This window comes from Aegilops tauschii, chromosome 6, assembly GCF_002575655.3.
Source record: "Aegilops tauschii subsp. strangulata cultivar AL8/78 chromosome 6, Aet v6.0, whole genome shotgun sequence".
Taxonomy (NCBI): domain Eukaryota; kingdom Viridiplantae; phylum Streptophyta; class Magnoliopsida; order Poales; family Poaceae; genus Aegilops; species Aegilops tauschii.
In genome coordinates this window covers 169,135,916-169,150,365 of record NC_053040.3, presented here as the reverse complement: position 1 = coordinate 169,150,365, position 14,450 = coordinate 169,135,916, and the positions used below count along the sequence as shown (strand labels likewise).

Genomic DNA, 14,450 nt, shown 5'->3' with positions numbered 1-14,450 from the left:
GGTGCCCTATTTAACGTGAATGCGGCCGTCTCTAAAGCATAACCCCAAAATGATAGCGGTAAATCAGTACGAGACATCATAGATCACACCATATCTAGTAAAGTACGACTATGACGTTCGGACACACCATTACGCTGTGGTGTTCCGGGTGGCGTGAGTTGCGAAACTATTCCGCATTGTTTCAAATGTAGACCAAACTCGTAACTCAAATATTCTCCTCCACGATCAGATCGCAGAAACTTTATTTTCTTGTTACGATGATTTTCAACTTCACTCTGAAATTCTTTGAACTTTTCAAATGTTTCAGACTTATGTTTCATTAAGTAGATATACCCATATCTGCTTAAATCGTCTGTGAAGGTGAGAAAATAACGATACCCGCCGCGAGCCTCAACATTCATTGGACCACATACATCAGTATGTATGATCTCCAATAAATCAGTTGCTCGCTCCATAGTTCCGGAGAACGGCGTTTTAGTCATCTTGCCCATGAGGCATGGTTCGCAAGTACCAAGTGATTCATAATCAAGTGATTCCAAAAGTCCATCAGTATGGAGTTTCTTCATGCGCTTTACACCAATATGACCCAAACAACAGTGCCACAAATAAGTTGCACTATCATTATCAACTCTGCATCTTTTGGCTTCAACATTATGAATATGTGTATCACTACTATCGAGATTCATCAAAAATAGACCACTCTTCAAGGGTGCATGACCATAAAAGATATTACTCATATAAATAGAACAACCATTATTCTCTGATTTAAATGAATAACCGTCTCGCATCAAACAAGATCCAGATATAATGTTCATGCTCAACGTTGGCACCAAATAACAATTATTTAGGTCTAATACTAATCCCGAAGGTAGATGTAGAGGTAGCGTGCCTATGGCGATCACATCGACTTTGGAACCGTTTCCCACGCGCATCGTCACCTCGTCCTTAGCCAGTGTCCGCTTAATCCGTAGTCCCTGTTTCGATTTGCAAATATTAGCAACAGAACCAGTATCAAATACCCAGGCGCTATTGCGAGCTCTGGTAAGGTACACATCAATAACATGTATATCACATATACCTTTGTTCACCTTGCCATCCTTCTTATCCGCCAAATACTTGGAGCAGTTCCGCTTCAAGTGACCAGTCTGCTAGCAGTAGAAGCACTCAGTCTCAGGCTTAGGTCCAGACTTGGGTTTCTTCTCTTGAGCAGCAACTTGTTTGTTGCTCTTCTTGAAGTTCCCCTTCTTCTTCCCTTTGCCCTTTTTCTTGAAACTGGTGGTCTTATTGACCATCAACACTTGATGCTGCTTCTTGATTTCTACCTCCGCAGCCTTTAGCATGGCGAAGAGCTCGGGAATCATCTTATCCATCCCTTGCATGTTATAGTTCATCACGAAGCTCTTGTAGCTTGGTGGCAGTGATTGAAGAATTCTGTCAATGACACTATCATTCGGAAGATTAACTCCCAGTTGAATCAAGTGATTGTTATACCCAGACATTCTGAGTATATGCTGACTGACAGAACTATTCTCCTCCATCTTGCAGCTGTAGAACTTATTGGAGACTTCATATCTCTCAATCCGGGCATTTGCTTGAAATATTAACTTCAACTCCTGGAACATCTCATATGCTCCATGACGTTCAAAACGTCGTTGAAGTCCCGGTTCTAAGCCGTAAAGCATGGCACACTGAACTATCAAGTAGTCATCAGCTTTGCTCTGCCAGACGTTCATAACATCTGGTGTTGCTCCTGCAGCAGGTTTGGCACCTAGCGGTGTTTCCAGGACGTAATTCTTCTGTGCAGCAATGAGGATAATCCTCAAGTTACGGACCCAGTCCGTGTAATTGCTACCATCATCTTTCAACTTTGCTTTCTCATGGAACGCATTAAAATTCAACGGAACAACAGCACGAGCCATCTATCTACAACAAACATAGACATGCAAAATACTATCAGGTACTACGTTGATGATAAATTTAACTTCAATTAATCATATTACTTAAGAACTCCCACTTAGATATACATCCCTCTAATCATCTAAGTGATCATGTGATCCAAATCAACTAAACCATAACCGATCATCAGGTGAAATGGAGTAGTTTTCAATGGTGAACATCACTATGTTGATCATATCTACTATATGATTCATGCTCGACCTTTCGGTCTCAGTGTTTCGAGGCCATATCTGCATATGCTAGGCTCGTCAAGTTTAACCTGAGTATTCTGCGTGTGCAAAACTGGCTTGCACCTGTTGTAGATGGACGTAGAGCTTATCACACCCGATCATCACGTGGTGTCTGGGCATGACGAACTTTGGCAACGGTGCATACTCACGGAGAACACTTTTATCTTGAAATTTAGTGAGAGATCATCTTATAATGCTACTGTCAATCAAAGCAAGATAAGATGCATAAAAAGATAAACATCACATGCAATCAATGTAAGTGATATGATATGGCCATCATCATCTTGTGCTTGTGATCTCCATCTCCGAAGCACCGTCATGATCACCATCGTCACCGGCGCGACACCTTGATCTCCATCGTAGCATCGTTCTTGTCTCGCCAACTATTGCTTCTACGACTATTGCTACTGCTTAGTGATAAAGTAAAGCAATTATAGGGCGATTGCATTGCATACAATAATGCAACAACCATATGGCTCATGCCAGTTCCCGATAACTCGGTTACAAAACATGATCATCTCATACAATAAAATATAGCATCATGCCTTGACCATATCACATCACAACATGCCCTGCAAAAACAAGTTAGACGTCCTCTCCTTTGTTGTTGCAAGTTTTACGTGGCTGCTACGGGCTGAGCAAGAACCGTTCTTACCTACGCATCAAAACCACAACGACAGTTCATCAAGTTAGTGTTGTTTTAACCTTCTCAAGGACCGGGCGTAGCCACACTCGGTTCAACTAAAGTTGGAGAAACTGACACCCGCCAGCCACCTGTGTGCACAGCACGTCGGTAGAACCAGTCTCGCGTAAGCGTACGCGTAATGTCGGTCCGGGCCGCTTCATCCAACAATACCGCCGAACCAAAGTGTGACATGCTGGTAAGCAGTATGACTTGTATCGCCCACAACTCACTTGTGTTCTACTCGTGCATATAACATCAACGCATAAAACCTGGCTCGGATGCCACTGTTGGGGAACGTAGTAATTTCAAAAAAATCCTACGCACACGCAAGATCATGGTGATGCATAGCAACGAGAGGGGAGAGTGTGTCCACGTACCCTCGTAGACCGAAAGCGGAAGCGTTAGCACAACGCGGTTGATGTAGTCGTACGTCTTCACGATCCGACCGATCAAGTACCAAACGCACGACACCTCCGAGTTCTGCACACGTTCAACTCGATGACGTCCCTCGAACTCCGATCCAGCCGAGCTTTGAGGGAGAGTTCCGTCAGCACGACGGTGTGGTGACGATGATGATGTTCTACCGACGCAGGGCTTCGCCTAAGCACCGCTACGATATTATCGAGGTGGACTATGGTGGAGAGGGGCACCGCACATGGCTAAAAGATCCAAGAGATCAATTGTCGTGTCTATGGGGTGCGCCTCTCCTCCGTATATAAAGGGGGAGGAGGAGAGGGCCGGCCAAGGGGGGAGGCAATCCTACTCCAAGTAGGTTTGGCCCCCCTTTCCTATTCCAAGTAGGAGAAGGGGGAAGGAGGAGGTGGAGAGAAGGAAGGAGAAGGGGGGGCCGCCGCCACCTTCCCTTTCCCAATTTGGATTGGGGCAAGGGAGGTCGCGCGCCACCTCCTGGCCTCCCTCTCTCCTTTCCACTAAGGCCCATAAGGCCCAATAGCTTCCGGGGGGGGGGGGGGGGTCCGGTAACCCCCGGTACTCCGATAAATGTCCGAAACCTCCCGGAACCATTTCGGTGTCCAAACATAGTCGTCCAATATATCGATCTTTACGTCTCGACCATTTCGAGACTCCTCGTCATGTCCGTGATCACATCCGGGACTCCGAACAACCTTCGGTACATCAAAACACATAAACTCATAATATAACCGTCATCGAACTTTAAGCGTGCGGACCCTACGGGTTCGAGAACTATGTAGACATGACCGAGACACGTCTCCGGTCAATAACCAATAGAGGAACCTGGATGCTCATATTAGCTCCCACATATTCTACGAAGATCTTTATCGGTCAAACCGCATAACAACATATGTTGTTCCCTTTGTCATCGGTATGTTACTTGCCCGAGATTCGATCGTCGGTATCTCAATACCTTGTTCAATCTCGTTACCGGCAAGTCTCTTTACTCGTTCCGTAATACATCATCCCGCAACTAACTCATTAGTTGCAATGCTTGCAAGGCTTAAGTGATGTGCATTACCGAGTGGGCCCAGAGATACCTCTCCGACAATTGGAGTGACAAATCCTAATCTCAAAATACGCCAACCCAACAAGTACCTTCGGAGACACCTGTAGAGCACCTTTATAATCACCCAGTTACGTTGTGACGTTTGGTAGCACACAAAGTGTTCCTCCGGTAAACGGGAGTTGCATAATCTCATAGTCATAGGAACATGTATAAGTCATGAAGAAAGCAATAGCAACATACTAAACGATCGAGTGCTAAGCTAATGGAATGGGTCGAGTCAATTACATCATTCTCCTAATGATGTGATCCCGTTAATCAAATGACAACTCTTTGTCTATGGCTAGGAAACATAACCATCTTTGATCAACGAGCTAGTCAAGTAGAGGCATACTAATGACACTCTGTTTGTCTATGTATTCACACATGTATCATGTTTCCGGTTAATACAATTCTAGCATGAATAATAAACATTTATCATGATAAAAGGAAATAAATAATAACTTTATTATTGCCTCTAGGGCATATTTCCTTCAGTTGTTCCTTTTCCGCGCTCGAGGCCGTTCCCTTTGGCCACCTCGCCAGGGTGGCCACTGACTCGGCCATCGTCTTCAGGGGGGAAGTTGGACCCCCCTTAGAGCAGATCAAGGCCATTCGGGCCCGCGAGATCCTAGATGGCAAACTTGCTGAAACACGGGCGCGCCTCCGCCGCCAACCCGCGGAACCGATCGCCACCCCTTCGACGGTGGTGGTTCCGACGATGCCCGAAGAGTTGATCCGTGGGCGCACCCGCTCTCGTACTGCGGCCCTCCGGGCGCAGAGCGCCTCCCGTGTCCTGGGGTCAAGCAGCTCCCGATGGAGGTTTAAATGTGAGTCCTCTTCTGGAACATCCGCGGCTTCGGCCATGGCGGCCGTCGCCGCCAACTCATTGAGTACATGCGAGACGAGCACATTGACATCATTGCCATCCAGGAAACCATGCATACGGAGTTTTCCCTACCCGAGCTTGATAGTCTTAGCCCTCACCTATTTGCCTGGCCTTGGCTCCCTTCTAGTGGGACCACTGGGCACTCGGGTGGCATCCTTTTAGGAGTGAAGGATGCCACCTTTGAGGTGGGCGGTATGGACCGGGGCGGATTCTTCATTAGTATGGAGATCTTTGAACGGGTGCTCAACTTCAAATGGGAGGTCATGATCGTCTATGGACCGGCGGATCACCGTCGCTCCCCGGCCTTCCTCGTTGAGCAGCAACAGAAGGTCCCCGCATCCCTCCTTCCTATAGTCGTGGGAGGAGACTTTAACCTCATCTGCTCCCCGGATGAGAAGAACAATGATCGGATCAACCTCCCCTGAATGCAGCTGTTCAACGGTTGCATCGCTGAGCTCGGCCTCCGCGAGCTAGAGCAGACGGGTGCCAGGTTCACCAGGACAAACCGTCAAGCGGACCCGACGCGATCCGTCCTGGATCGCGTCCTAGTTTCACCGGAATGGGAACTTAGGTGCCCCTTGGCCTCGCTGCCGGCGATCACCCAGATCGGGTCCGCCCACGTCCCTCTCCTCCTCTCCACCGCCGACGAGCGCCCCCTCATCCCGCCGCGGTTTAGGTTTGAGCTCTTTTGGCTCAACCAGGCGGGATTCCTCGAGGCGGTCGCGGCTAAGTGGATCGCCGCGCGCTCATCTCCCCACCGCTCCATGTCCGCCGTTGACTCGTGGCAGTTTTGTGCCAAGCTCGCTCGCCAATGTATGAAGGGGTGGGGCACGAACCTTGGCCGAGACCTCCGCGAACGCAAGAAAGCCCTCCTGACTGCCATCCAAGCCCTGGACACCCGCGCTGACACTTCCGGGATCTCCCTGGATGAGTGGATGCTGAGATATGATCTCGAGGATCAGCTCTCGACCATCTACACGGACGAAGAAGCATACTGGAGGCTCCGCGACACCCAACGGTGGGTGCTCCGTGGAGACGCTAATACGGCTTACTTCCAGGCGATCGCCAATGGAAGGCGACGATGGAACTCCATCCATTGCTTGTGGGATGGAGATTCCCAGCTCGTCCGTCCCTCGGACATCCGAGTCCACATAGATGGCTTTTATAAAGCCCTATTTCCCCCCACCCCTCGGGGTGGGGCCACACTAGCCCCCGACACTTGGTCGGCTAACCAGTTAGTGTCCGACGAGGCAAATGTTGCCTTTCTCTGAGGACGAGGTCCTCGCACCATAAAGGGTATGAACCCCTCCTCGGCCCCGGGTCCGGATGGACTGCCAGTGACGTTTTTCAAAACGTTCTGACAGACCATCAAACCGAAAGTCATGGCCCTCTTCGACGAATTCTTCTCGGGGGCCATGGACCTTGGGCGCCTAAACTATGGGGTCATCACTCTCATCCCCAAAGTTCCGGGCGCTTCTGACATCCGCCAGTTTCGGCCTATCACTGTGATCAATGTGATATTCCGGATCTTGGCCAAAGGGTATGCCAATAGGGTGACCCTTCTAGCTGACACCGTCACTCACCCCAACCAATCTGCCTTCATTCAAGGGTGGTTTATTCTGGATGGGGTATTGGTCTTCCACGAAGTTCTTCATGAAGTCCGGTCCAAGAACCATCGAGTAGTCTTCCTGAAGCTCGAATTCCATAAAGCCTTTGATACGGTTCACTGGCCCTTCCTTCGGGAAGTCTTGCTCCGCAAGGGTTTTAATGACCGGTGGGTGACCAGAGTTATGCAGCTCGTCTCCTGCGGTCGGACCGCGGTTAACATTAACGGTGAGATCGGGCCATACTTCTCCACTCTCTGTGGGGTTCGCCAGGGCGACCCGTTCTCCCCGTTTCTGTTTAACATGGTGGTCGATGCCCTCGCTGTCATCCTGGATAAGGCCAAATCTGCTGGCCATATCCACGGCATAGTCCCTCACCTGGTAGGAGGGGGAGGGGTCTCCCTCCTACAATATGCAGACGATACCATAATAATGGTGGAGGGCTCCGCGTCCAACATAGCCAACCTGAAGTTCCTCCTCCTATGCTTCCAACAGATGTCAGGGCTCACAATCAACTTTGATAAAGAGCGAAGTGATGATCCTTGGCTATCCCCCAGAGGAGGCCCAGGCCATAGCTGACCGACTGAACTGTCGCCTGGGTACTTCCCCCACGACTTATTTGGGGATACCCATTAGTGACTCGCAACTCACCGTGGCTGACCTCTGCCCGACAGTGACCCGGATGCAGCACCGAGTAAAGCCCTGGAAGGGGAGGTGGCTCTCGAAGGCGGCCCGGGCAATCCTCATCAACTCCTCGCTTGCCAGCGTACTCTGATTTCTCATGAGCTTCTACAACCTTCATGAGACGCTCCATCAGGAGATCGCCAAATACCAGTCCAGGTTTATCTGGGCAGGCAAGGGTGACAAGCAGAAATACCATATGGTGAGCTGGCCCGACATTTGCAAACCCAAGGACCAGGTGTTGGGGATCGTAGCAGAAATTTAAAATTTTCTACGCATCACCAAGATCAATCTATGGAGTTTACTAGCAATGAGAGGGAAGGAGTGCATCTACATACCCTTGTAGATCGCGAGCGGAAGCGTTCAAGAGAACGTGGTTGATGGAGTCGTACTCGTCGTGATCCAAATCACCGATGATCCTAGCGCCGAACGGACGGCACCTCCAAGTTCAACACACGTACGGTTGGGAGAGACGTCTCCTCCTTCTTGATCCAGCAAGGGGGAAGGAGAGGTTGATGGAGATCCAGCAGCACGACGGCGTGGTGGTGGAAGCAGCGGGGATCTCGGCAGGGCTTCGCCAAGCTCAGCGAGAGGGAAAGGTGTTACGGGGGGAGAGGGAGGCGCCAGGGGCTTGGGTGCGCAGCCCTCCCTCCCCCCTCTTTATATAGGGGCCCTGGGGGGGGGGCGCCGGCCCCTGGAGATCCCATCTCAAGGGGGGGGCGGCCAAGGGGGACTTGCCCCCCAAGTCAGGTGGGGCGCCCCCACCCCCAGGGTTTCCAACCCTAGGCGCAGGGGGAGGCCCATGGGGGGGCGCACCATCCCACCAGGGGCTGGTTCCCTTCCCACTTCAGCCCATGGGGCCCTCCGGGATAGGTGGCCCCACCCGGTGGACCCCCGGGACCCTTCCGGTGGTCCCGGTACAATACCGGTGACCCCCGAAACTTTCCCGGTGGCCGAAACTGGACTTCCTATATACAAATCTTTACCTCCGGACCATTCCGGAACTCCTCGTGATGTCCGGGATCTCATCCGGGACTCCGAACAACTTTTGGGTTACCGCATACTAATATCTCTACAACCCTAGCGTCACCGAACCTTAACTGTGTAGACCCTACATGTTCGGGAGACACGCAGACATGACCGAGACGACTCTCCGGTCAATAACCAACAGCGGGATCTGGATACCCATGTTGGCTCCCACATGCTCCTCGATGATCTCATCGGATGAACCACGATGTCGAGGATTCAAGTAATCCCGTATACAATTCCCTTTGTCAATCGGTACGTTACTTGCCCAAGATTCGATCGTCGGTACCCCAATACCTCGTTCAATCTCGTTACCGGCAAGTCACTTTACTCGTTCCGTAATGCATGATCCCGTGACTAACTACTTAGTCACATTGAGCTCATTATGATGATGCAATACCGAGTGGGCCCAGAGATACCTCTCCGTCATACGGAGTGACAAATCCCAGTCTCGATCCGAGCCAACCCAACAGACACTTTCGGAGATACCTGTAGTGCACCTTTATAGCCACCCAATTACGTTGTGACGTTTGGTACACCCAAAGCATTCCTACGGTATCCGGGAGTTGCACGATCTCATGGTCTAAGGAAACGATACTTGACATTAGAAAAGCTTCAGCAAACGAACTACACGATCTAGTGCTATGCTTAGGATTGGGTCTTGTCCATCACATCATTCTCCTAATGATGTGATCCCGTTATCAATGACATCCAATGTCCATGGTCAGGAAACCGTAACCATCTATTGATCAACGAGCTAGTCAACTAGAGGCTCACTAGGGACACGTTATGGTCTATGTGTTCACACATGTATTACGATTTCCGGATAACACAATTATAGCATGATCAATAGACAATTATTATGAACAAGGAAATATAATAATAACCATTTTATTATTGCCTCTAGGGCATATTTCCAACAGTCTCCCACTTGCACTAGAGTCAATAATCTAGTTACATTGTGATGAATCGTACACCCATAGAGTTCTGGTGTTGATCATGTTTTGCCCGTGGAAGAGGTTTAGTCAACGGATCTGCGACATTCAAATCCGTATGTACTTTACAAATATCTATGTCTCCATTTTGAACATTTTCACAAATGGAGTTGAAGCGACGCTTGATGTGCCTGGTCTTCTTGTGAAACCTGGGCTCCTTGGCAAGGGCAATAGCTCCAGTGTTGTCACAGAAGAGAGTCATCGGCCCCGATGCATTGGGAATAACTCCTAGGTCGGCAATGAACTCCTTCATCCAGATTGCTTCATGTGCTGCCTCCGAGGCTGCCATGTACTCCGCTGCACATGTAGATCCCGCCACGACGCTTTGCTTGCAACTGCACCAGCTGACTGCCCCGACATTCAAAATATACACGTATCCGGTTTGTGACTTAGAGTCATCCAGATCTATGTCGAAGCTAGCATCGATGTAACCCTTTACGACGAGCTCTTCGTCACCTCCATAAACGAGAAACATATCCTTAGTCCTTTTCAGGTACTTCAGGATGTTCTTGACCGCTGTCCAGTGTTCCATGCCGGGATTACTTTGGTACCTTCCTACCAAACTCACGGCAAGGTTTACATCAGGTCTGGTACACAGCATGGCATACATAATAGATCCTATGGCCGAGGCATAGGGGACGACACTCATCTTTTCTCTATCTTCTGCCGTGGTCGGGCATTGAGCCGTCCTCAATCTCACACCTTGCAATACAGGCAAGAACCCCTTCTTGGACTGATCCATATTGAACTTCTTCAATATCTTGTCAAGGTATGTGCTTTGTGAAAGACCTATGAGGCGTCTCGATCTATCTCTATAGATCTTGATGCCTAATATGTAAGCAGCTTCTCCGAGGTCCTTCATTGAAAAACACTTATTCAAGTAGGCCTTTATACTTTCCAAGAAATCTATATCATTTCCCATCAATAGTATGTCATCCACATATAATATGAGAAATGCTACAGAGCTCCCACTCACTTTCTTGTAAGCACAGGCTTCTCCATAAGTCTGTGTAAACCCAAACGCTTTGATCATCTCATCAAAGCGAATGTTCCAACTCCGAGATGCCTGCACCAGCCCATAGATTGAGCGCTAGAGCTTGCATACTTTGTCAGCATTCTTAGGATCGACAAAACCTTCCAGCTGCATCATATACAATTCTTCCTTAAGGAAGCCGTTAAGGAATGCCGTTTTGATGTCCATTTGCCATATTTCATAATCGTAGAATGCGGCAATTGCTAACATGATTCGGACGGACTTCAGCTTCGCTACGGGTGAGAAGGTCTCATCGTAGTCAACTCCTTGAACTTGTCGATAACCCTTAGCGACAAGTCGAGCTTTATAGATGGTAACATTTCCATCCGCGTCCGTCTTCTTCTTAAAGATCCATTTATTTTCTATCGCTCGCCGATCATCGGGCAAGTCTGTCAAAGTCCACACTTTGTTTTCATACATGGATCCTATCTTGGATTGCATGGCTTCAAGCCATTTGTTGGAATCTGGACCCGCCATTGCTTTTTCATAGTTCGAAGGTTCACCGTTGTCCAACAACATGATTTCCAGGACAGGGTTGCCGTACCACTCTGGTGCGGAACGTGTCCTTGTGGACCGACGAAGTTCAGTGGTAACTTGATCATGATCGTCATCATTAACTTCCTCTCTAGTCGGTGCAGGCACCACAGAAACATTTTCTTGTGCTGCACTACTTTCCGGTTCGAGAGGGGTCATCTCATCAAGTTCCACTTTCCTCCCACTTACTTCTTTCGAGAGAAACTCTTTCTCCAGAAAGGACCCGTTCTTGGCAACGAAGATCTTGCCTTCGGATCTGAGGTAGAAGGTATACCCAATGGTTTCCTTAGGGTATCCTATGAAGATGCATTTTTCCGACTTGGGTTCGAGCTTTTCAGGTTGAAGTTTATTGACATAAGCATCGCATCCCCAAACTTTAAGAAACGATAGCTTAGGTTTCTTTCCAAACCATAATTCATACGGTGTCGTCTCAACGGATTTCGACGGAGCCCTATTTAAAGTGAATGCGGCAGTCTCTAAAGCATAACCCCAGAATGATAGCGGTAGATCGGTAAGTGACATCATAGATTGCACCATATCCAATAGAGTGCGATTACGACGTTCGGACACACCATTGTGCTGAGGTGTTCCAGGCGGCGTGAGTTGTGGAACAATTCCACATTTCCTTAAGTGTGTGCCAAATTCGTGACTCAAATATTCCCCTCCACGATCTGATAGTAAGAACTTTATTTTCCTATCAGGTTGATTCTCAACCTCACTCTGAAATTCCTTGAACTTTTCAAAGGTCTCAGACTTGTGTTTCATTAAGTAGACATACCCATATCTACTCAAGTCATCAGTGAGGGTGAGAACATAACGATAGCCATCGCGAGCCTCAACGCTCATTGGACCGCACACATCAGTATGTATGATTTCCAATAAGTTGGTTGCTCGCTCCATTGTTCCGGAGAACGGAGTCTTGGTCATTTTGCCCATGAGGCATGGTTCGCACATGTCAAATGATTCATAATCAAGAGACTCCAAAAGTCCATCTGCATGGAGTTTCTTCATGCGTTTGACACCAATGTGACCAAGGCGGCAGTGCCACAAGTATGTGGGACTATCATTATCAACCTTACATTTCTTGGCATTCACACTATGAATATGTGTAACGTCACGTTCGAGATTCATCAAGAATAAACCATTGACCAGCGGGGCATGACCATAAAACATATCTCTCATATAAATAGAACAACCATTATTCTCGGATTTAAATGAGTAGCCATCTCGCATTAAACGAGATCCAGATACAATGTTCATGCTCAAAGCTGGCACTAAATAACAATTATTGAGGTTTAAAACTAATCCCGTAGGTAAATGTAGAGGTAGCGTGCCGACGGCGACCACATCGACCTTGGAACCATTCCCGACGCGCATCGTTACCTCGTCCTTCGCCAGTCTCCGCTTATTCCGCAGCTCCTGCTTTGAGTTACAAATATGAGCAACCGCACCGGTATCAAATACCCAGGAGCTACTACGAGCGCTGGTTAGGTACACATAAATAACATGTATATCACATATACCTTTGGTATTGCCGGCCTTCTTATCCGCTAAGTATTTGGGGCAGTTCCGCTTCCAGTGACAGTTTCCCTTGCAATAAAAGCACTCAGTCTCAGGCTTAGGTCCATTCTTTGTCTTCTTCCCGGCAGCTTGCTTACCGGGCGCGGCAACTCCCTTGCCGTCTTTCTTGAAGTTCTTCTTACCCTTGCCTTTCTTGAACTTAGTGGTTTTATTCACCATCAACACTTGATGTTCCTTTTTGATCTCCACCTCCGCTGATTTCAGCATTGAATATACCTCAGGAATGCTCTTTTCCATCCCCTGCATATTGAAGTTCATCACAAAGCTCTTGTAGCTAGGTGGGAGCGACTGAAGGATTCTGTCAACGACCGTGTCATCCGAGAGATTAACTCCCAGCTGAGACAAGCGGTTGTGCAACCCAGACATTTTGAGTATGTGCTCGCTGACGGAACTATTCTCCTCCATCTTACAACTATAGAACTTGTCGGAGACTTCATATCTCTCGACCCGGGCATGAGCTTGGAAAACCATTTTCAGCTCTTGGAACATCTCATATGCTCTGTGCTGCTCAAAACGCTTTTGGAGCCCCGGTTCTAAGCTGTAAAGCATGCCGCACTGAACCAGGGAGTAATCATCACTACGCGACTGGCAGGCGTTCAGAACGTCTTGAGTTGTTGGGAAAACAGGTGCATCACCTAGCGGTGCTTCAAGGACATATGCTTTCTTGGCAGCTATGAGGATAATCCTCAGGTTACGGACCCAGTCCGTGTAGTTGCTACCATCGTCTTTTAGCTTGGTTTTCTCTAGGAACGCGTTGAAGTTGAGGGCAACATTAGCGTGGGCCATTTGATCTACAAGACATATTGTAAAGATTTTTAGACTAAGTTCACGATAATAAAGTTCATCTAATCAAATTATTAACGAACTCCCACTCAGACAGACATCCCTCTAGTCATCTAAGTGTTACATGATCCGAGTCAACTAGGCCGTGTCTGATCATCACGTGAGACGGACTAGTCATCATCGGTGAACAACTTCATGTTGATCGTATCTGCTATACGACTCATGTTCGACCTTTTGGTCTCTTGTGTTCCGAGGCCATGTCTGTACATGCTAGGCTCGTCAAGTCAACCTAAGTGTATTGCGTGTGTAAATCTGGCTTACACCCGTTGTATGCGAACGTTAGAACCTATCACACCCGATCATCACGTGGTGCTTCGGAACAACGAACCTTCGCAACGGTGCACAGTTAGGGGGAACACTTTCTTGAAATTTTAGCGAGGGATCATCTTATTTATGCTACCGTCGTTCTAAGCAAATAAGATGTAAAACATGATAAACATCACATGCAATCAAATAGTGACATGATATGGCCAATATCATTTTGCTCCTTTTGATCTCCATCTTCGGGGCGCCATGTTCATCATCGTCACCGGCATGACACCATGATCTCCATCATCATGATCTCCATCATCGTGTCTTCATGAAGTTGTCTCGCCAATTATTACTTCTACTACTATGGCTAACGGTTAGCAATAAAGTAAAGTAATTACATGACGTTTCAGTTGACACGCAGGTCATAAATAAATTAAGACAACTCCTAGGCTCCTGCCGGTTGTCATACTCATCGACATGCAAGTCGTGATTCCTATTACAAGAACATGATCAATCTCATACATCACATATATCATTCATCACATCCTTCTGGCCATATCACATCACATGACACTTGCTGCAAAAACAAGTTAGACGTCCTCTAATTGTTGTTGCAAACTTTTAC

At 48.1% G+C, this 14,450-nt stretch overlaps 1 protein-coding gene across 1 annotated transcript; it reads left to right on the top strand.

Annotated features, from left to right (window-relative positions):
* The first annotated feature begins 5,701 nt into the window (after window positions 1-5,701).
* Window positions 5,702-7,459, top strand: LOC141025924 (uncharacterized). The gene is made up of 2 exons (XM_073501859.1): window positions 5,702-6,400; window positions 6,641-7,459. Exons 1-2 carry the CDS (start codon window positions 5,702-5,704, stop codon window positions 7,457-7,459), a joined length of 1,518 nt encoding a protein of 505 aa, XP_073357960.1.
* The last annotated feature ends 6,991 nt before the right edge of the window (window positions 7,460-14,450 follow it).

What these genes read in the sequence shown, in the direction of transcription:
- LOC141025924 (XM_073501859.1), top strand. Translation starts at nt 5,702, where the DNA reads ATGCAGCTGTTCAACGGTTGCATCGCTGAGCTCGGCCTCCGCGAGCTA. An exon ending in GGGATGGAGATTCCCAGCTC is followed by an intron (nt 6,401 to 6,640) that starts GTCCGTCCCTCG and finishes ACGTTCTGACAG; the next exon opens with ACCATCAAACCGAAAGTCAT.